This window comes from Rhagoletis pomonella, unplaced genomic scaffold (genome assembly GCF_013731165.1).
Source record: "Rhagoletis pomonella isolate Grant_MI unplaced genomic scaffold, Rhpom_1.0 Rhpom_scaffold_00003, whole genome shotgun sequence".
In the NCBI taxonomy this organism is placed as follows: Eukaryota; Metazoa; Arthropoda; class Insecta; order Diptera; family Tephritidae; genus Rhagoletis; species Rhagoletis pomonella.
The window spans coordinates 58,121,778-58,146,341 of record NW_023458557.1 but is presented as its reverse complement, the minus strand read 5'-3'; the positions used below and the strand labels follow the sequence as shown (position 1 = coordinate 58,146,341).

The 24,564-nt window shown below is 35.5% G+C and overlaps 1 protein-coding gene across 10 annotated transcripts in view; it reads left to right on the top strand.

Moving 5' to 3' along the window:
- Positions 1 to 24,564, top strand: part of LOC118735321 — a 47,136-nt gene that overhangs the window by 12,233 nt on the left and 10,339 nt on the right. For 9 of the 10 annotated variants that reach the window (XM_036465010.1, XM_036465006.1, XM_036465011.1 and 6 more), the window contains 4 exons: positions 16,658 to 17,099; positions 20,317 to 20,432; positions 20,509 to 21,030; positions 21,290 to 21,658. In XM_036465010.1, coding sequence (XP_036320903.1) covers positions 16,658 to 17,099; positions 20,317 to 20,432; positions 20,509 to 21,030; positions 21,290 to 21,520 — 1,311 coding nt within the window. In that variant the 3' untranslated portion in view covers positions 21,521 to 21,658. Of the gene's footprint in view, positions 1 to 16,657; positions 17,100 to 20,316; positions 20,433 to 20,508; positions 21,031 to 21,289; positions 21,659 to 24,564 lie in introns of those variants that run through there. The other variant, XM_036465012.1, reaches the window with a different exon arrangement.

Here is a 24,564-nt window from a genome sequence, read left to right as displayed (position 1 = left end):
TAAAAAGAAAGAGCTTCTCTTTTTATAATTAGCATCGGTAACACAGGGCAACACCCATTTTGATGCGGCAAGTGTTAAATTTGTTTTTGATAGACTTTTTTGTGTGGATTACGAATCTGTAAGTATAAAGTTTCCATCACCTCCAGATTTTGAGAAAAACGTGGTGAAAGTGTCAAAAAATCGCGTTTTTTGCAATATTTGAGAAGCTTTAAGGAAACGATAGTGGTAGAACCTTCCACTTAGGCTTAAATTAAAGCTAGAACTACTAACCCTAAAAATACTATTCCTGCACCTTGACTTGATGGCCACCTATACTCATTTACTTTTTATCGCCCAACAATAAAAAAAATTACTGGAAAATTATGCATTTGAAAAAAAAAAATAATAATTCACTGTTAGCTGTTCAACAAATGACTATAAGTGACCTTAGGGTCAAGGTGGAGGAATGGTATTTTCAGAGATTAAAGTCAGAAGGAAGGTTCTATCACCTTTTGCTTAACTGCGGTAGGTACTCAAACTTCCCAAAATCAGTTTTTCCTGTCCAACAAATGACTATAAATGACCATCAAACAAAGGTGTAGGAATTTGCAGGGATAGTAGTCGAGATTTTTTGATTTAATCTAAGCCTAAGTGGGAGGTTCTACCACCCTTTGTTTCTTTGCTACTTTGACCTCGTTTTTTTTTTAATCTGGAGCTGATGGAAACTTTATGCTTACGTCGAAAATAGTGTTAGCATTTGCCGCATCAAATATTTTCCTATTTTTGTTGGTCTGTGTAAGAAGTATTGTTAAATAGCCAATACCCGCATGTTTGCCGCGCCTTCAAAGACCTATCGAACTGTAAAACAATGACTCAATTCTATTCTACGCATATCTATGTATAATACGGGTATCGAATTTCAAGCAAATTGGACCATAAATAAGATTTTTAGAAAGAGATCGGTCCCTGGTCCACCTATCAGAACCATTCGAATCGGTTATGAAACATAGGAGAAAATTGTTCCCAATTGATCCATGCTCACAATGAACTTCACAATTATCCGAAATTTTCCAAGCTTCACAATGATTTTTCCACCTTTAGATAGATAGATAGATAGATAAAATGCAAAATTTCGTCGAAAAAAAATTCAAATTTTTCGCGGTCTTCCGGATTTTTATGAGTTTTCCACTTAGAATTTTCTATTTTTCTATTCGAAAGCCATTCCGAAGGAATTGCACAAAAAATTCCATACAAAAAAACCAGCTTTCGATTTTTCCAATTTCCCGACTTTCCCGGAAGGTTTTCCCAAAATTTTCTTTTGTAAGAACCTTCTCCTGGCAATTACGAACAACTAAACAAAAAATCGACCCAACCGTTCTCAATTAATGAATTACTATACATTTTTACACCATTTTTTTTATATATAGATCAATCACATATGCGATTATGCGTTATAACTCCGCCATGCATTCAGCTAGCAACATTAAATTTGCAGTATTTTCACATATTTTCAAAAGAGAGCGTACAGTGAACCGTAACTTTTAGCTTCCCTACAACTGATTGTTCAGATAGGAGTTTTACTTTGAAACTTATTCAATTAGATTGCTAAAGCCGTGAAATTACACTAAGAAAATCATCAAGATCGGTGCTCCATAAGGAACCTCTTCCATACCACTGATTGCTCAGATTCATGTTTTTGCGATATAACTCATTTATATAGGCACCTATAATCATAAAATTTTGTGACCGGTTTACTCCTCGATCATAAAATTCTTAAGATTGGTGGTTTATAAGATATATTTCCCATACCAGTGATTAATCATAAGTATATTAGTTTCTGTTATTTAACTCCTCCATCTAAGTATTTAATATAGGTCAAAAATTGTTTCCTCTATTTGCTTATCACAAATAAAAAGTTTATGGCGAAAATATATTTAGCATAATATCTCACGATTAATAATATAGAGATGTAATTCAAAAATTACGTTTTTGGAGATTTCAACATAAAATCAATAAGCTTGATAAGGAAAATATGCTCAGTATAACAGATGAATAAACTTCAAAAATATGGCGAAAATACGAATTTTTCCATTTGTCTTTTGGTATACCAATTGTATGAACTGAACAATTTTTGATTGCGTTTTCTCACAAAATTTAAATTTTGAAACAATTCTGTATATAATTAAACGTGCGATGTATGTATACTTAAACGACTGATTAAAAAAGCAGTAAACAGTTGAAGTTAAATTGTCTAATGTTCCTAAAAGGCATGAAGCCTTCGACGTAGCCGAAGACAGCGCTGTCTTTACTTGTTTGTTATTGTCAACAGTAAAGGCACCTAAACCGCAATCTTATTCAGTATGAGGTACTTATTCAGTGTAAATTTAGGTGAAGGTGTTTGAGAACTCAAGCTAATCTCGGCTCTCAGGGTAATACCGAGTCCTTACCGCAATTTTTATGTAACCAACAATAAATTTGAAATGCCAGGTAAAGCTAGATATTATGTGTCGATCTACTTCCCGCGAGTCTTTGGCGAATACCTAGTATATGGTTCCCTAAAGCCACACTGACAACGCGCAACATGTTCGTTGACGGTGGGCTTCAGTTTTTCACACTATACGCTCGGTAAGATCTTGTAACCTTTATTGTGGATTGAGCAGAGCACACTTAAATTCCAGTCATGGGGCATGCGCTCATCTGACCATATTCTGCATAAGAGTTGATACATTCACCTTATCAGCTGCTCGCCGCCGTACTTGAATAGCTTGGCTGGCAGGCCGCCAGCACCAGTAGCTTTTTTGTTTTTAAACCGCGTAATTGCTATTGATACCTCCTCATGGTAAGGTGGTTCGGGACATCCATCGGCTACTAGGTCGCCATGATTGTTAATACAGGAGTTCGCGCCAGTCTTGGAACATTCTGTAAGTCGCCTAACTTTCTGGTAAAATTTTTGAGCGGTTTTCCTTTTCCTTTCGGCCAGCATTTCAAGCTCTTTGTTTTCCCGTATTTCGGGCTTTCTTCTTATTTCGGCAAATGGGTTCGTCTCCCGCTTCAGTTTCCTACTTCGAGGCTAAAAACCTCGAATGCGCTGCGTTCGTGCCCCGCGGCTGAGGGAACATTCATATCTACAGTACTCATATAAACCAGTGGGTAACTAAGTTCTTCATAATAATGAGGAGCAAATAATGCCCAAACGTTAGTTTGCATCCATAGCGCACAATTACCGACAAATTAAAAAAAAAATGCATCCTAATCAACTTTTTTTGTATACTTCGCTTAAATACATTTTTAGCTGAAGTGCAGCAGATGGTGGGCATTGGACGCGAATGCAAGTAAACAAAAAATTAACCACCATATAGCTCATAAGGTGGAACCTGTATATTTAATGCTTGTCTCCCAAACTAAGCAGATACAGATTTAGTACATAAACTAATTTAAAGGAACTAGAGTGCCAGTTATTGTCGCAATTCGACAGTTTTTCTAGTTCTTAAGAGCCTTGGAGAAGTTTTCTAACTTAAACTTATAAGGTACAAAGTAACTTATAAGGTACAAAGTAACTAAGTAAAATCTTCTGCCTTGGAACTAAAACGTGACTACAATTTCTTATATTTTTGAAGATCTTTGGAGAACTTTGGCAGGACTTGGAATTGAACCGATACACTCCAGTTTATCGATAAATTTCACTAAACAAAATTCGATAACTCGACTAATTTCGATAACTGTGAAATTCGAGGACTCGATAAATTTCGATAACTCAAAAATGTAAATATCTTGGAATACCTTTATAAGTTTTTAATTTTGACAGCTCCACATTTTACGAAAGCTATCGAAATATTTCGACAACTCGTCACCCTCTGTTTACCCGATACAATTCCTTAAGCAGTGATAACTCTATAAACTTATATAACCTTGAAATTTCGATAAATCGTTAAGTCCATAAATTATGATAATTCAATAAATATCGATAACTTGATACATTTCTTTAACTTAACAAATTTCGATAGTCCCATAAAATTTTTTAGCTCGACAACAAAGTTTCTGTGTCCAAAAATTTCGATACGTGACGGTAACTTAATGAGCATGGATATGGATAAATTTCGATTACTTTGGGTAACTTTTATGACTGAATTAATTTCGATTCCTATCGAAAAATTTCAATTCAGTTACCGTGATTCTTATGTATTTCTCATTGTCTCCATTGTTGTCTTTATATTCAATTTCTCCTTCTTTTTTTTTGTCTTCATCGTTATCATTTATTTCTTCATCTTCATATTTATCTTTATTTCAAAGTTCAATTTAAAATACGAAGTAAAACAAAATACGAAAACAGCTCAAATTGAAAAGGTTGCAACAACAACCATACACAAATATGGAAATGTTTAACCGACGATTTTGGCCGTAATTTTTAACCAATTTCGAAACCATAAAATTTCTTCTCATCTACAGAAAATTACCTTCCTCATCGTGATCTTAGTTTTCAAATCGGTTCTGTAGAATCGCCAAACGAACAGAGAAAAAATTTAGATACTGAATAATATGTGATTTTAATGTCTGTTTATGTATTGGCATGAACATCGGAAATATCTTGATAACTAAAGAACTCTTGAAGGACTATTACTTAATAAGCTTAAATCAGAATAACACTCCAAGGTTCTCCCTTCGACAATAAAGTTATGAGTTTAAACATATTGAGTATCAAACGAATTTGACGAAAATCTTCACCAGAGCACAAGCAGGGTTTCCAACTACTCTGAAAACATAAAAAATGTCATCTAATGTAGCAGAATAATTCTGTTAGCAAATTCCAATATCGGCCTAACTAGCGAGACAAAAAAGTTTTAGCTAATAAAGGGATCACTGTAGTCTTTTGACTTTTTTTGGCCATGGTTTGATAAATGCCAAAACCCAAAGGCCAAGACAAGGAAAACTTCGCCAATTATATTTCTCTCTAGCGATACTACGTCAGTTATTCATTCGAAATGCAGAAATGTCATTTTTCACTTAGTCACTCCACTGCGTTAATGGGCGACCTTACATGTGTTGTCCACCGATGGTAGCAGAGTAGAAGAAATTTTCATGTCATCGTCTGTATATTTAGTTCAAGCCAGCACAGTCGTTGTATTTATGTATATACGCGTAAATATGTCCATGACAATATAAAGTTGTGTAGAATATTGCTCTGGAAAGCCCCCAATGCCTTAATCTACATAGTCCATGTTTGTGCGCGAAATAAATCGTCGGGCATAAATAGTGAGAGATCGTCTAGAGCAGAGGTTCGCAAAACTTTTTTTCTCGTAGGCCCCTTTCAAAACTTTAATGCCTTCGGTGGATATCTTCTGTAACATTTCCAACATTTTCCCAAAGCTCGTCAAAAATGCGAACATTATATCCAACGGAGTGGCAAAAAAAAATAAAATATTTTCTTGTGTTCTATTTATTAAAGTGATGTGATTACACACTTCCAAGATTTAGAAACATAGCTCGTAAAGGTATTAGTCGTCTCTCGTTTTGAAGAGTTATATTTTGTAAGAGCACTCCGAGCGCTCGCGTTATTTACATTACATATATCCACCATAAACTCTTCACATGTAAAATAGTTTATTTGTGTTGATGGCATCATTTTCATTTAGATTTATTTTCCACCACGTAGTCCATGGCTTTGAGGATTGCAAATACCTCAGCCTGGAAGACGGAAGTTGATCCCCATTAACACTCCAGATCCTGACCCAGAGTCAGTTTTGGAGCCATCAGTGAAGATTCCAAAATGTTTGAATCCGTACTGGAACTAAACCAGCACTCAGCCTCAGGGAACTCAACATTATAGAATCTCTTCAACAAAGGTAATGGTGGCGTACTATTCTGTAGCATTGAAAAGACATTTCTGTCGCCAGAAATTTTCGCCTCGCCTCACTCAGTGTTATACCAACACCAGTTTCTTTTTAGTCTGAATGGTAGAATTTTGGGCTATGAAGACACAAAGCGACGGTAAGTGTAGCAGTGAGTCAAGAGCACTATACAACACTAAAAAAAATTAGAGTTAAATAAAGAGGCTATCAAACAACCATTTTGGCTCTTTACTATCGAAACCAGATAAATTTTTGTGGACCCCTGAGGGTCCACCTGGACACCTTTGGGAGTCACTGATCTAGAGCCGCCTGTGCTTTTCAATTACTCGCAGAGCCCAAAGTAGCACCCGGTAGAGAGAAGCTTAATCTGCAGGCTGGCATTATTGGTGGTGTTTACGCAGGATCTTTGGTTACAAAGTCCTTCACTACTACAAAATTATCTCTCGCTTTAGTTAGGTTTAAATGGACAAATTAAAAAAAAAAAACAAAAACTGTTTACATTGGGTGTTCTTAGAATTATTAACATCCAAAACATAAATAACGTCCACATACATATTATTGTAATTTTTTCCTTGCAAACGAATATATCTTCCTGCGAGAAAAAAAGAAAAACACATGTGTAGTACATATATTGTGTACATACCTACGTATTTATATACATACATAATATGTATGTACACCTATGCCAATTTTCAATAATGGCGAAATGAGACTGCCAAATAATTAACACCTGTGTGTTAAAATATTTTAAATTACTTTCAATAATTTTGCTTTTCTCTCGTTTAAAATATCGTGTATCACTGCTTAAAATCCCTCGTAAAATGAACTTTGAATATTAAGAACGAAAACAGAAATTTAAATAAAATTAACGGTTTTTTATAGCTTAACTAGTGAAGAATTCTGGAAAAATTGTTTCGTGGGATAAAAAAATTACACTGAGCCAAAAGCACAATGGTTTTTTCAACCAAGTTATGGTGTGATTTTTTCATGGTTAATTAGCCGATTGTAAGAAATGTGATTCAAGTTGAACATTTGAGAACAAATTCGTGGCTGAACGTACAGAGGTTCTTGCAGTTTGTTATTTGTTGGCTTATAGCAGTACGAATGACGTCACCGCGATACATAATTTTTATTTTTTTCAGTTTTTGGTTTTTATTAATAACGAAAAAGCCTCTGTAAAGGGCAGAACCAAAACAAACAACGAAGAAAATTGATTCAAGTTGAACATTTGAAAGCAGATTTATAATGCGGCTGTAGCTGAGTGTGTGGAGATGATTTCTGTTATTTCCTAATCCCGTCAGAAGCAACGTGTTAAAATGATTATAAAAAGTTTTGTTTTGTATCTCCGAATTATGAAAAAGCATCTGTTAAGTGCAGAACATAAACGTATTCAAACAAAAAAATTTACAACCAAAGTGTAAACAAAAGGGTGGTTACTATTACCAAATCATTGTTGAAAACATCAACCGAGGCATTATTAATATTAACCAAAAATCACATTGATTCCTTTTCAGGTTTGAATTTGGTAACAATAACCAATTTTTGTTTGATTTTTTTCTCTGTGTACCCTGACCTTTAAAATTACCTTCAAATATAGAAGCATTTTTTTTACCGATAAAGGGAATGTAATGAACGTTTTAAAAAATTTTTAAGATATTTTACTGTGAGATGTCGGAAAAACATCGATGCATCGAAAATAGCGATGTTTTGCTCCAGTGCATGGGAAATTTTCCACTCGATGTATAAATAGTCGATGTAACGATGCATTGATGCATAGATTTTTTTTAAAACTGACATCTCTTGTACATTGAACTGTAATTTCAGTTTTTCAATTGTGCAAAAAAGAGAATTGATTTTAACAGAAAATGAAAATGGCTCCGAAAAGTTCCGTTAGAAACATAATAAGCTCAGTTGCAGTAATTTCTTTAAAATTTTGTACAATTTTGCAAGTAATATATGTATTTTGTTGTGAAACATTATCGGAAAAATCCGATGCATCGAATCAAAGAAATAATCTATGCATTTTTGCTACTGGCATCCCAATTTTGCTTTTCATTCATCAAGGAATCACGAAAGTCGCATCGAACCGAAAAATACTTATGCATACCTAAAATTTTTTCAAAAAGTTCATTATATACATACATAGATATACGGCTTTCCTACGGCGCAGTGATTACTTTGTTCGCTCCTCCCCATCCCCACGGGCACATTCTTAATTCAATTTGACAGTTCTCTATCTCTGTGTTTTTTTATCGCTACAAAATTTATGTACAATATAATTTATTGCTAAAAATTTATAAATTTCTGTAATAAATTGGTGATGTACAGATTTATTAGCCTTACTAGATCGCCCTCACCCGCTTCGCTGAGTGTATAAAATTTCTACGTGCTACATTGAGTAAAATTTATTTCAAGAAAACTCAATTAAAAAACAGGAGGTTTAAAATTTTTTTTAACATCTTTAAAATATTTTCAAACAAAAACTTTCTTAAACTTCTCACTTGTCATACTTTTTCAATTAACTTATCTCCTGAACTCAATTTGAGATTTTAAACAGATGGAAACCTCTTACATGTAGTTTTGAAATAAAGCCCATTAAAAATCATACGCCACAAGAAAATTTTGCAATCCCTTTTTTGAAGGCACCGTTCGCTCGATTTCAATGAAACATACAACGATTTAAAGGATATAACTTCCTCTAATCCAGAAATGTTAATTCCGATATATAGGGGGCGTGGCATCTGACATATAGACTAAAATGTGAAAACCATTATATCTCTAAAACCAATTATGTTGGAGAACTGAAACTTAGCACAGATGCATAGATTGTAAGTACCCTACTTACGGTGAAAAATGGTAGGTACTGAGAAAGTGGGCGTGACACTTCCCATACAAACTGAAATTCTCATATCGCTTTTCTCTGGAACCACTTATGCTAACGTCCTGAAATTTTACACAGCAATATATGTTGTCAATACCGTACTTACTGCGAAAAGTGGTAGATTTGGGAAAAGAGGGCGTGGCACCGCCCATACAAACTGAAATTCTCATATAGCTTATCTCTGGAGCCGCTTAGGCTAACGCCCCGAAATTTGAAACAGCTATTTACGATATCAATCACGTACTTATGGCGAACAGTGGTAGATAACGGAAAAGGGGCATGGCACCGCTCATACAAACTGAAATTCTCATATCGGTTATCTATGGAACCGCCTATGCTAACGTCCCAAAATTTGACATAGAAACGTATGTTGTCAATACCGTACTTACGGCGAAGCGTGGTAGATTTTGGAAAGGGGGGCAAGGTACCGCCCATACAAATTGAAATTCTCATATCGCTTTTCTCTGTAACCACTTATGCTGACGTCCTGAAATTTGACACAGCAACATATGTTGTCAATACCGTACTTTCGGCGAAGAGTGGTAGATTTTGGAAAGGGGGCGTGGCACCGCCCTTACAAACTGAAATTCTCATATCGCTTTTCTCTGGAACCACTTATGCTAACGTCCAGAAAATTGACACAGCAACATATGTTGTCAATACCGTTCTTAAAGCGAAGAGTGGTAGATTTTGGAAAAGGGGGCGTGGCACCGCCCATACAAACTGAAATAATCATATCGCTTATCTCTGGAACCACTTATTATAAGGTAATAGAATTTTATACACCTATAAAATTGCAAGAATCATTCTCCCAAATTTTAATGATTGTCATTTTGTGCAAAAGTTTTTAGAAGGATTAGTGTGTTTGTCTTCCGATAAGTGGCGCAGGAATTGAGATCTATCCTAAACGATCATATTTATTATCAGATTTGTTTCACTTATATAACACATATTAGTAACATAAAATATGGTATAACCTGGTAGCCCAGTCGTGTGATAAAAAAATAGTAAAACCGTCATTAGGGAAGGAAATATTATCTTTTGTTTTAAACCTTCAAGATACTTTCTCAACCGTTAACGATTCTGATAAAAAAAGAATGAGTATGTAGATGTGGGCAATTTAGTTTTTAACCTGCAAGAGGCTCTAAGACAAATATAATCAAAAAACTTATTTACAGTTCGAATTGGTATATGTTTGACATATTAATCAGTGATGAACATCTCATCTTTACATACAAATACATATGCATATTTTTTATAAATGAAAATCGAGGTTCCCTTTTCAGCCTAATTTCAAAAGCTGCTGAAGAAATTTGGAGTAGACTTGGTAGAATTACCATTAACCAATCCGGTATAAACGTTCATAATTCGATTTTAAGTTTTCCTGTAAATTCGATATAAACTATGCTGGTGGACTTCAAAATAATAATTCGCATAAAGGAGTTAGTATTGGTGACAGGTAAAATTCAAAAGTGTATGAAAAAAGATGTCGAATTTCGACAACTGGGCGATACTAGTTGTAATAATTCATTTAAATTATTGAATTGTTTCAATTTAACCTTTTAAACAGTTGACGACCTTTTTAAACCTCTTTCGTCTGACACTCGTATTCAAGATCATTTCGACTCAAACCAATCTATAATAATATATATTTTGAAAGACGTGTTTTATGTGTTCGCAAAGCTCGAGAACGGCCGAACCAATTGTTTTGAAATTTCGGACACCTGCTTCAGACGTCCCAAGGATGGTTATAGGCTGAAAAAATTTCGATATATAAACAAACCACTTTTTTCTTACTTTATATCTCTGGAAGTGTTCATGGTAGAATACCGTAACTTGGCACGGCAATATATGAAATCAATCTTACAGTCATGGAAAAAATGGTGAGTGAAATCCTCCTAAATGCCCGGACCGATTTTAACGAAGTTTTTTGTGTACTGTTGAGTATAGTTTCACAATTTCACCCGCAAGTTGGCGCTGGAGTTAAGTTATTACTAAAAATCTTATTTATGATCTACTTTGGCTAATATTCAAAAATGTATTGGCAATACTATTGCCACAAAAGGCTGCCAATTGGCGCTGGAGTCATTACGAATAATCGCCAAGTTAGAAAAGGTGCCGTGGATGTCAGATTAAATCGACCTGTTGCACAAATGAGTATATCGAACTCTTGTGTGTTACAATTGGATCAATGGACGTGATTTGCCAGTATTATTATGCGTCAAAGCTTCATTCCGAGACACCAGGGTTGAGTTGTGCAGGGGTAAATCTCAAATCACCACCGATAAATCCACCGCCAGAACCATTGCGCGCCTTTTACTGTAATATTTAATTTGCAATCATTTAATTTAATTTTTAAAAAGGTGGCAACCCTTGCGAAAGGCTTAAATATTATTTAAATTTTTAAACTAAAGGTTTCTTACCAATATTTCGTTAGACAACCATATTTTAATTCTTGAGATAGCTTGCATATAATTAATTTAAATTTGACTTTTCAAACAGGTGGCAACCCTTTTCAAAATATATTCGAACTAAGTACAGCTTTTTTAAGCTTCTTGACATCAATTTTTTAATATAATTTTCAAATAAATAACTCCCTTAATTACAGTTGATTTTTTTTTTTTAAAGGTGGCAGCTCTCATCCATGAGTAGATAATGATTTTGTATATCTCCATACCAAGTTTCAGTAATTTATCAAAAATATTTCCTGAGAAATGCAGTATGAAATATTCCGTTTGTATGGGAGGTGCCACACCCCCTTGTCTAATCGAGATTAAATTTATCCTATATTTTAAGTTGGGCTAAAAATGACAGCAGTGTACAAAATTTCATGATGATCGGTTGAGTAGTTAAAGCGTGAAAGCGTAGCAAACAAACAAACTCACTTTCGGATTTATAATATTAGTATGGATTTTAAACTCAGAAAAAATGCCAGTTCTAATTTATGTACTGGTTTCGATAAATTTCCGATTAAAAATAAAGACGACAGAGATTCCTTCGTAATTCGCATGGTAATTGGACATGAATTGCCAAGAAATGAGGTAATTCGCTCTCAATATTTTGTATCATGAATTACATAATTTGAAGGGTAATTGGAGTGCAAATTACGAATGATAGGGCGAACTACGTAAGTGGCGTGCCGTGGGAAAGCCGCAATAACCTCTTCAGGTAAAAAATGGGAAGCTAAATATTTTTAGGCTACGTTAAAGGCCAGTTTGCAGCTTTCAAGAAAAGCAAAAACTCTATATAAAATGACGTACAAGAAATGGCTAAGAAATTTTCTTGTGTCAAATTTCCTTAAGGCAGTACGTAGTTCTTAAAAATTTGCTACGCTTTCTACTACGGGTTTCTAAAGCTTTTTGTGAAAAAAGAGCTCAAGTCAAACCAGGTTTGCAACAGAAATATATGCCCGTTCCATTATTTCTTGAGGAAAGAGTTAGGCAACAGGCTGGTGAAGTATCACATGTCAAAATTCCTTCGACACACATACGAAATAATGGCAATTTTCTTCTTGACCGTTTTCTTGCGAGCTGCATACTGGCCTTTAGGTGGAATGGCTAGAAGGAGTAATTTCCTCTGTTCTTAGGCTAAAGATAGTCCCATTGTTATTCGATATACCATCTTCGATATTGCTTAGGTCACTTGCTATCAAACCATTTCTTTGAAGTAATGAACTTTGATAGTGAGTGCTCTAATGTTAATTTTCGCTACCTCCGCAAAGTTTTGTAGATAGCAATAATCTGAAACCCGTACTTAAAAGTATATACCCGAGTACTCTATCAAGTAATGAGTATTTTTCTACTTCGATACGCGTGGACAAGTAGTTGGAGGCTATCGAGTACAATGTGCAAGTATTTTGGCCAAGTGGACCACTCGCTTGTGCTAGGATTAAGTCTAAACGAGCGCATACAGTGTAGAGCAAAAGTGTTCGTAAATCAGAGGAGGATGTAGAGCCAGCCTATGATTTTGGGAACATCACCGGGAAGATAACGATGAGCTTTCCCATTGCTTAACGATTTCTCGATCAGCCTTTCAAGTAAGAAGATACGAATGGTAATTTTGCGACTCTTTATAAGTTCCCACGAAGTTTATTTCGCGTTGTTGTGACGCCAGTTCCTTGTGAATGATTGTTTTCAAAGACAGGAACTATAATTTAAAAAAAAGAAATGGCCCTTCTCCATGGGCGTAGCCAGATAGAGCGCAGAGTTGTCGTAGAGCTTTTGCACTACGGAGACGTATGGTAAAGTCCTGACAATGAATTTCATCACAGTTTGTTAAGTTCGGAAATGGCTACGACATTAAAACGTATATTCGGTACATGCGCACCACTTTGGGTACATTTAGAACGTAGCCAAATAACTTATTGGGAAAGTTTCTCTTATTTTAAAAGACATTTCAACGGCTCTTCCAATAGCCTCGCGCCTTTGCAAAGGTCCAAAGACATTAGTTAAAACACAGTTTTGACTGGCACTTCTCGAAGAAATTGCTTTCAAGGTAATTTTTAATAGCAAAAATTGTTTGATGCGAGTCCAAAAGTAGACATGGTACCCAAGGGTATACACATAAAAACACATATGTATTTAATTTTTAGGTACATTTAAATTTCATCCCTAGTGCGAAACAATATTTTATGGCGTCAGCGAATAGGTGGATGCTGTTAGCTCGACGAAGGGTTAGCGGTCGTGGCTCTGATATACATCCATACAAAAATTCGTGATAGAAAACTAACTCTAGGCGAGAGGTAACAATTGTCTACCGTGTACACAGCTTGTAGAGTACGCGATACAGAAAAGTTTAAATTTCTCCTAGAGTTGCTTTACCATGTAAACTTAATTGAGAGACGAGAATTTTATTTCAGTAAAACACTACCGAGATTTCTCTACCGTGTACACTTAGCTTAAGAGATTTTGCGTTGTCTGCGCCTGAGTATAGCGTTTTCAGAGCTTCTTGACTGTCAGAGACCTGGTGAAAACATTATTCCGACTTTTCCGTCGAGTTTGGAGCCATAAGTACGCATGTTTATAGCGTTTCATATCGTATTTGGTGGGACATGGTATTCGAGTCCTGCCGAGGTGGTAAGATAATTTTATACTTTTAAGTGAAGGTGTTTGTTGGTATGCAATACTCAGTGCTTGCAGATCTGGGTATGGGCGTCATCTTCCAATAGATTTTCTTGTGTCCGTATGCCTCTCTGAGTCTTAAGGCTGCAATAGCGGCTAATTCTCGAGAAAATACGTTAAGCGTAAGCAAATGTAGAATCGCGTCTAGAGCTTCAGTAACTGAAGAGCATAGAGATCCGCTTATGCAAGTTCCTACTCCTTTGCACACTTTGAAATCTTTGAAGTTAATTAAGCTTTGTTGACTTACCAAGGGTAGGCTACCAGACCAGGGTTGTTGCGAATATTATTCCAAAATAAAGGTCCTTTCCGGATAATAAACAAATTAAACAAATTTGGTACCATATGAAAAAGGACTGAAATAGCTTTTAAGCAGAAATAACGAACGACCTCTATTTATATATTTTTTATAATTTAATACTAAAGAAATGCGTATACCTGACACAAGGTTTGTTCTATGGTAATTAATTAACATTTTTAGTTGAAATATTTTCCAATATGTAGCTTTCCTCGTTTAGACATTTCAGTTTTAAAGCTATTTAAGTCCTCTTTCATTTGATACCAAACTTGTTTAATTTGGATAAGCGGTTTGTTTATTATCCGGAATAGACTTTTACCCTGTACCAGACTACGGCTGCGTAGAGCAAAGACCATTTTTAAGGTCAAGGTAATTTTTTATCTAACTATATTACTTTTTCTGAATTCTCTTTCACTTAAGCTTTAAAACACGGTTACATTTTCATATATATATTGCACACAGTCTTCAAAAAAGGCACAACTCCAAAATCAGATACGGAAATATAGGATCGTACAGATTCAACGCAATTTATACAAAAACAGGTATAGCATAGTTTGTGTTTTTTCTATTATCACCTCTTTTTATGAATTGTAGGTATTTTCACTCAGTTCCTTTTCAAGAAGAAGAAGAAGAAATTTTCATAGGACCTCAAATTCTTAAAATTATGAGCGGCGTGCAATAATTTCTTTGGAAACCACAGAAGCGATGACTATGTCCATAAAAATTTCGTTTCCTTCATTCAGTGATGAGCAAGGCGAACACTTTCACCAAGAAACTGCTACAATTAAAAAATGTTTCGGAGGAAAAAATTTAATAAAAACGATTTCAGAATATTGCTGGTCACTACAACGAGAAACTGATGATGCTGAATTAAGAAAAAACAAGAAAACATTTTTGAGTAGTATAGTCAAAAATAATATTTTTGAAAAATTTTGTTTTCATAAAAAGTGTGATAGCTCGATAAACTTTCATCCGATTTTTTAAAATAAACACTAGTTTTTTTCATTATTAAATTTAGTTTTACAATCAATTTAGGACTGGTATGGTTTTCTTATAAAATAGTGCGTAAAAACCTTACCAAAATTTAAAAAAGGCGAAAAAGCCAAAAAAAAATGTGTTTGCTAAGTAAATACACACAGATCTCTTAAGGTTTCTTTATTCACATACATATCGTTCGAAAGGCCCAAGTTTCTTCTTTTTAAACCCGGCAATAAACTGAAATTCGGTGCATAATCAAATAGGTTACAGGCTTATAAGTGCGCAAAAGTACGAAAATCCGGTTTTTAACGGTAAATCCAGATTTTGGGGGTGTTTGGCAAATTTCATATTTCGATTCTGTTTTCCTCGAAAAGACCTACCACGAAATATATATAACTTCCCAGGTATTTCTGTTTTATTCTTTTTTGTAGCATTGCGTTATCTGTTGACCTAAGGGGACTGGTTGAAAAAAAAAATATTCCCTAGCTAATAACATTCGATGAAGCTTTCTCAACTTCTAGAGTGAGTTGGATCAATATATACATATATAAACTCAAAACTAATTATCGCTGATATATGTGTGTATGTAAAACACTAGAAGCCAAGGTATCGGGATGACATATGTAGGTAATAGATAAATCTTTAAAACATGCTCGTACCATACCCCTCTGCGTGTTTCAATCAAGTTACTTTAACAACAACAATAAATATACTAACCAATATTACCAGACGACAGCAGCGAAAACAACTTAGCCAATGCATTTAAAACATGGTACTTCTAATTTAAACACTTTTTTGAGGTCAAGGTGCTATCGTTTAACATAATTTACCAATAATGTATGTAGGTATGCTCTAAATAAGTTCGCATTTTTCAAACTTTCAATTATTCGTTGTGCGTATAGCGTAATTATGTACATATTTCGTGCAAAATTGTATAGTCTTGATACATGCTTGCATACTTACATACAGACCTACCAAAAATATTCCTTATTACATACATATGGTGTTTATGTATGTATACGAAAAAGTGTAAACACAGGCAATCAATAATATCGATTCCATAAATTTTCGAATATTAACGAGAGTTGTGCTTACAAAGAGAAATAAATACTTGTGGGTAGTTAGGTAAAAGAAGCTTAAATAGTTTGAAAATGCATTCGCAATGTGAAGCAAATCGCAAAAAAATCAAGCACGACTGCTGCACGTGCTACCAAAGTCATTAACCACAGAAAACCTAGTTCAAGGCAAATCAGAGGAAATCATAAAATATCACAAAAAGGAAAATACTTAACTAAAAAAATCAAAAGCATTCGCGCAGTTATCAGTTAAAAAAATAACGCTAAATTACGCTAAGTCGACGTGACTTTAAAATATTCAGATACCAACTCTGTTCGCCTACACGTATGTATGTATGTACGTAGTTGAAGTAAAAATTATTGTTACCATAAATATTTGAATGCTCAATATACATGAACCAACATAGTTCTACATAAAAGTACAAGTTATTTTTTTTTTAATAACGTTATTCAATATGCAAAACATTTATTACCATTTTCAGCGTGCAACAAAAACTGTTTCCGCCGCATCACCTACTCCGTCCATGCCGGATGTAGCACCCGCTGTTTTAAATACCGAGAGTACGCATGTCAATTTGAATGCATCCGGTAGCTCGCAACACAAGCTCCAATACCATCAACAACAACAACATCACACACATGCTTCGCAACCCACAGGCCAACAGCAGCAACAACAGCACCAAAAGGCTAAATTGTCACCGTCGAATGTTGCTGGTGTGGCAAGTAGTGGCTTTCAAAAACAACACCAGCAGCAGCAACATTACCAAAATAACAATGGCACTTCGCCATCGAATGGTAGTGGCAATAAAACGGCATCAACCAAAGCAACAGCAGCGAATACATCGAGTGTGTCGATTCCCGTGGAAACGGTGCCACCAATGCGTACCATTGAACTGTCGACGGGTCGCATACGCGAAGGTTTCGGTAAGTATGTACATACAATGAGCAAAGAATGTTTCAATTTTTAAGAAGCAAATGCGCAAAAATAATTTGTATACATTAGGGTGGACGAATTTTTTATCATCACTTCTTTATCAATTTTAAGCATTCACGCGTTTATGTACATATCGATGGCTGGGTGGAAGATCCACCTATCTTGGCAGCCAGTTGGAAAACGGCCTATCTCATATAATTTTTCAGAAACGCCCACTTTCAGAATTTGGCTGAAGAACGCCATATCTCAGGATTTGATTGAAGAACGCCCTATATCAGAATTCGGCTCAAAAACGCCCTATCTCATGTACGCTCTTAAATGCATCACTATGCAAAAACAAAAAAGACTTCTTCGGGTAGTTCGTCCTTCCATTATGTTCGTGGGTGCCATTTTCTACCTATGAGTGCTGAGTAAAGGATCCTTTCATTGGAACCTGGCCATCTATGCATAGAGTTTGTCATTCCATCTTCTTCGGTACCCGTCGCCCACGAAAACTCGGCCATATATCTTGAGTAAAAAGTTCCCTCGAAAGTCCCCAAGGAAGCTTATACTGGATACTAGGTAGACAAAGTCCTGTACAACTTTAAAAAACAATGACGTGTGTCCCAAAACTCGGCGACTTTTTACTCGTATGCAGGGCTGCCAGCTTGGCTCAAACCGTGTAATTTGCGGCCCTATTTTACTTCAAATGGCACTTAATTTTTTAATTTCGCACAAAATTCCAAAATGGCGCTTTTGAAAAATAGTAATATTTCAATACATTTTTGTGAAATCCTTTGCGTATACTTCTTTTTCTGAACTAAAATTTTCTAATTTGTATAGTGTATACAACTGGTTTATCTCACTTTGGCATTGCACTTTTGTTTTAAGAATATGTTTGTAATTTCAATAGTAAATGGGTAGAATTAAAAAGAATGGCACCTTTTTTGGTACTTTTATTTTTCTATTTGGCACTTTTTTATCCCCAATATGGCACTTCATAGCTAAGTATAGTTGGCAGCCCTGCTCGTATGTGTTGCCAGAGCATACTTTGTATTTTCCTCGTTCATCACTAGATCAACCTGTTTCGCTTCTTTTTCTAAATTGGAAAATTCTGCGCTTACGTCCCTTGGCCTCAGGTCTATATCATCTACATACGCCACCAGCACCGTGCTTTTGGTGCTTTTGCTTTTTAGGTGCCGCTGCGATTCCGATTAACAGCTCTTGTTACGACTTCCCGCACCATAATGAAAAATGAACCTCGTATGCAGTGCACGGACCTCAAAAAAATTAATATTGATAGATATTACATACAAAAAATGGTAGAAGTTGGTAGATTTTTTAAAGGAAACAATATTAGATAGCTTTTACTCATATAGTATAAAACATTGCGAATTCAGAAAAGATGATGCTACAGAGTAGAGATTTTCGTCTCGGTGGTTTTTAATGGAGTATTCGAGAGAAAGATTTTGCGGAAGATGTACATGCCTTTACATGTTGGCGACGGCGAGTACCGCAGACAATGGCATGATGAGCTGTATGAGCTTTACAACGACATAGACATAGTGCAGCGAATGGACTCCGACACTCCAGCTCTCAAAGTATTCAACTCGGAACCCGCTGGTGGTAGCAGAGGAAGAGGGAGGCCCCCACTGCGATGAAAAGGCCAGGTGGAGAAGGACTTGGCTTCTCTTTGCATTTCCAGTTGGCACAGAAGGTAAACGACTGGCGTGCTTTGTTGAACTCGGCCAAAATCACTTAGGTGGCTACAGCGCAAAATAAGAAGAAGAAGTTCTCATATGTCAAAATTATGTATTTGTTGTAATTCTTACTAGGATAGTGCATAAATTTAGTTAGGGGAATTTTTGTTTTTGTACTCCTGCTATCACCTTGTACGAATTCACCTTGGGATGACTTGTATTTTTATATAATATGAATAATAAACATATGTACATAAAACTCGATTCGAATCGAATGAAATAAAATGACAGCTATTTTTCCCCCTATTCGATTTGATTTGAAAAAGTGAACTATTACTGAATGCTCAAAAATTAAAAATTAGATCTCTTTGCTTTCTTTCCGGCGAATATTGGTAGATTTTTAGCCTTTGTTGCTAAAAATTGTAGAAAATTTAATATAGCTAAAGAGTTGGTAGATCTACCAATAAGGTGATAAAGTCCGTGCACTGCTCGTTTGGCCTCAAACGGGGAAGAGAGGTCCTCCCCGATTTAAAATAAGCTGAATTTTTTACTCAACGTCGCTCTACATAACATGGTGTTGCTCATGTAATCACGCGACTTAAAAATCAAAAATAGATGGTGTGCGTCAATGTGCTTATCTAGTGTCCTTTCCAGGATTGTGAAAATCTGGTCGAGGGTGGATTTCCCAAGAGCCTAGCTCACTAGGGATTTTCTCAGCCATTATTTTTACACAAAAAATGTAATAAAAAATGTAATATTTTCGCAACGATTTAAATTTTTAAGAATACGGTGTATCGTTTCCGAAAACTTTCCAATAATATCTCAAACATGTCGATTAGACGTTTGAATAAAAATTTCCAAATCTCGTGTAAACATAAGCGAGACACATTTTTTTACGCTGGCGTGCGCTGTCATTAAAGTTGTTGCGTATTTAATTTGTTTCTTCTGTTGGCGTAAGCACGTGTTCGAAGATCCTGATCATGAAGAATTTAAAGAAGGAGCAGTAGGGCAGTGAGGTCACATGTGACCATCATGTGTGACTCAGATCCTGATAAACACTAGCCAAAAAACTGCAAACTTAATATGGCTATAAAAATCAAATTGGACAGATAACTTAAAAAGATTTCGAAGTTTTATTAAATGGGTGTAGGTCTTTCAACTTGCGTTAACCATTAAGCTCTGATTAAATAACCTGGTGATATCTTAGGTTACAGAAGAGTGTAAACACAAGCCCCCAGTTGCAATCACCAGATCCAGATTTCGATCATGTTTATATGATTTCCAGTTGTTATTGGTATCTTTCTTTCTCAGCAGTTTCAGTCGTCCATAGCATTCAGTTGAACCAATTTCGTGTCATCACTGTGAAAATACCAAACCGTCGCAACCGGATTTATAAAACAAAACTCCTTTTTCTCTCATTGTAAATTTTGCATTTGAAAAAACTTTTATTTATTACTTCAAATGAACTTTACTGCAATTATGTGCATAGTAAATACTTTTTAAGGATAAATTATTTTTATTTCCTTAGCAAATGGCGATGTTATAGTCACATTGTTACCTGCCAACACAAAATGGCCATGGATTACACCAGCGCTGTTCCGTCCAGAACTCGTGCCCGAGGAACTGATGGCACAAGGACTAACTGTAAGCCACGAATTTTAAATACTTTCTTTAATTTAGTTTCTTTCCTTAAACATATCTCGCACATTTCTCGCTTCAGCTCACCGTCGAGGAGTATGTGAACGCCATGGAGACGCTGGTCAACGATTACCGTTTCACTGTCTACAACATCTGTTACAAGCGCATTCTCGTCTGTTGGATTGCGCTTGCTTTTACGGTGCTGCTCACACTGCTCTTCTCTGGACTGCAGGGTGTGGCCCTCTTTTCTCTGGGTGTAGGCTGGCTTTTCCTCAACGCGGCAGCCATATTCCTTTGCATGTGGGTAAAATTACGTTTGTCGCGCGGCTTGGAGAAATGTTTAGCGCGAGTTAATCGCCAACTTATGAAGCACAAAATTCTCTTAGTGCTGGACGATCGTGGTCGCATTTCATGCCACAAAGTGAATTTGTGCTTTTTATATTTCGATGCGACGCAATGTGTGACTTTCTTGAATGAATTTCTCGAACACACCGAACAAAATGGTGGCGAAACTATTAAGGCGGGTTGGGAACGTAAATTAGACATTGATGTGAACGACATTGTAATACAAGGCAATAATCCAGTGCGGTTGTCACGAAAACAGGTGAGTGTGTGGCAAAACGGGGTGGACGGAAGACTCGCATTTCACTGGCACTTTTGGCACTTAAAATTTACGATTAATATTTTTTGACAACATTTGTTTTGTTTGGCAATTAACACATCCACACGCACATACAAATCAAACACGCATACACATACGCACTTCGCACACACATAGACGACACGTAATTAATACTGTATATAAATTTCATGAAAATAATTTCTTCCTATTAAATATACGGATGCTCATTCAACTCGCTTAGGTTGTAGCACAGGAGCTGTTTCTTAGCTACTTGCAGCGTTGGGGCAAGGATTTCCTGCGTCGCCGCTTGGACTGGACCGTGCAGGAGGCGGGCGTGCATGAGACCCCACGTCACTTGCAATCGTCGATATGCCCCTGCCAGTATGAGGAGGAGTTGCTGCGCAATAAAATTAAAATGCAATTGAAGGGCAAACAATGCTGCGGCGTTAATTGCATTGGCTGTTGGCTTTAAGTTTTTAAAGCAGGAAAAAAATTTGAGAAATGTTTAAAGATATTTGTACACAATGTACCTACCCTGCATACCAAAATTTCCTGAAATCTTAATGAAAACTTTAGGAGTATCTCATTTCTGTAACGATTTTTTTACGAATCTTCAAAGAAAATTATATGAAGTGGTTGACAAGAACTCGCAAAGAAATTTCTGTACGAAAAATAAAGAAAATTCTGAAAAAATTCTGCAAGCAGCATTATTTTCATTCGAAATTTCGTAACAGAATCGAAATGTGCACAGTTTTTTTTCATTTTAGAAAATTCGGCAAAAAATCGTATGAGATTTTCACGAATTGCTTAATATTTCCCTACAATTCAGAATACTCTGAAAAAATGGTTTGCAGGGTACCTAAATAAATATGAAATTGAATTGATTACTATGTATATAGAAAACCAAATGCTTTCTGTAAAAAATTACTAATCGGTTAACTGAGTGCAAAACATGTTTTTAAAAACATCACATATGAGTTTATGTATCTATTATTACTTAATTACTCTCTTTCTTTAGTTAAGTATTTTGAAAAACCTGTACCGTTCTGTATATGAAAATATGTACATACATATATATGTAGTATAGAAGTTATTGGAAAAGTTTGTCAATATGAATATAAATTGCACAGCCTAACAAAATTCTAACAACTGTATGGGGTACAACTAGTGACCTCTTTTTCTTTATGATCTTTTCCGTAGAACCAGAATCTAACCTTCCAAATAATTCAATTGGGTCTAGCTTTTGAGACATTTGCGATTTAGATGTTAAACAAATTTATTTTTACAATTTTTCTGTTCTGTAGAAAAATATGTTTGTGGAATATAATCTTTTGACCATTATAAACTGAAAGAAGAAATACTGGTATTTCAGATCGAAAAATAAAAAATTAGATTCCTCAAAAATAACGCTTTAACACTTCAAAATTAATAATAAAAAATTGTTTTTTATTTATCAAATTCAATTAATTTCGCATTAGTTCTCTTTTAGTGGCTCAGTTTGTCTGCCCAATGTTTCAAAAATTTGTGAATAACTTGGGAAATGTATGTGTGTATTTATGCATTTTGAAATTTTAAACCCTTCGGTCATACGCGTCATTATACTCATTCGATGAAAAATGAATTCCCCCTTTAATCAAATCTTTTAGGTTTTCGTTGTTATAAATTATAATAGACATCTGACGAAGCGGCTCTTGAAGTTTTCGAGAGAAAGGTTCTGAGAAAGATTTACGGACCTTTACGCGTTGGCGATGGCGAATAGCGCAGACGATTTAACTATAAGCTGCATGAGCTTTACAACTATATATACATAGGGCAGCGAATTAAAATTTAGCGGCTCCGCTGGCTTGGCCATATCGTTCGAATGGACAGAACCGCTCCTGATCCGAAAGTATTAAACGCAGGCCGCGATGCTGGTAGCAGAGGAAGAGGAAGGCCCCCTCTGCGTTGGAAAGACCAGGTTGAGAAAGACTTGGCTTCACTTGGCATTTCCAATTGGTGTCAGTTGGCACAGAAGAGAAATGACTGGCGTGCTATTAGGACTCGGCCAAAATCGCTTAGACGGTTGCAGCGCCAATAAAGAAGAAGAATAGCCAATTTAAAAAAAGTGGTATTGATGTGATAATAAATAGGATATTTCAGGTTGCGTTGGCCACAATTTTTATCTTGCAAGAATTTGTTTTTGTGACTAATGTTTGCGCAACCAATTTTTTTGTCTTTTGGGATAAAAGGACAATATTTAAGCTTTCGTTTTATGCTGTTCAAAATTTCCTCATTGTATTGGTATACTACTACAAAAGCTCAAAAATATATGAAAATGTGGTTTTCTTAGGGTCCTTGTCATAATGAAACACTTAAAGCTCCTTTTGCAAAGGTTTGCAATTGAATAATAACAAAAGGTTCATTTAAATGAAAATAACAAAGTTAGTAATGCTGCTCTCGGCCAAATTCCATCAGCTGGTTGTCATAAATCTGTTATTATACTACGAAAATGACATAATTTTGTTTCTTACAAAAGGGACCTTTGTGTCATTTAAATTTCCACTTTGGGTATTTAACTAAAGTGCCTTTATGGGCACCTTTATCTTTAAAGTGGCTTTATGAAATCGATCAGCAAAATAAAGCATCCTTTAAATTTTAAAACATTCTTTCATTTTATTATGAAGTCGGCCTTTATATTTTTAATCGTAAATATCTCGAAAATTAGAGCCAATTGAAAATCATTAAAAAACAAGTAAGAAAGTCTAAGTTCGGGCGGAGCCGAACATTAAATACCCGGCGCAAGTATTAAATATATGTTTTTTCACCCTTCCGAAACCTTCCGCTAGATGGTAAGCCGAGGTGTATCAATTTTGAGTAAATTAGCGTCCTTCAATTTCGAAATATTGAAGTTTCAAGCATTTCTTAAATTTACCGTTATATGAGAATCGGCCGTTATTTTAGTCCGATTTCAATAATTTTCAACGTTTTGCTTACACGTGGCAAGTACAATAACCATACCGAGTTTGGTACAAATTGGTAGAACGGTTACCGATATACTTATATGTGATCATAAGTGGGCGGTGCCACGCCCATTTTCCAAAATTTTACCATAAACGTATTTATTGGTAAAGAATTGTTGCAAGCATCAATTTTGAATAAATTAGCTTCAATATTTAATGATTTATCGAAGATTTTGTATTTCTCTAAATTACCGTTATATGGGATGTGGGCGTGGTTATTGTCCGATTTTAAAAAGTTTCGGCGGTTTTTTATGCTGTACCAAGCCCAACAACTGTGCCAAGTTTGGAAGAAATTGGTGCAGCGGTTACCAAGATATACACATGTAACCATAAGTGGGCGTGGCTACGCCCATTTTGCAAAAATTTATAATATTCTTATTTTTCGTCTAAAACTTATTATAAATATCAATTTTGAGTGAATAATCTCCAGTAGTTACTAAAATATCGCAGTTTTCGTATTTCTGAAAATTACCGTTATATGGGAAGTAGGCGTGGTTATGAGCGATTTTAAAAATTT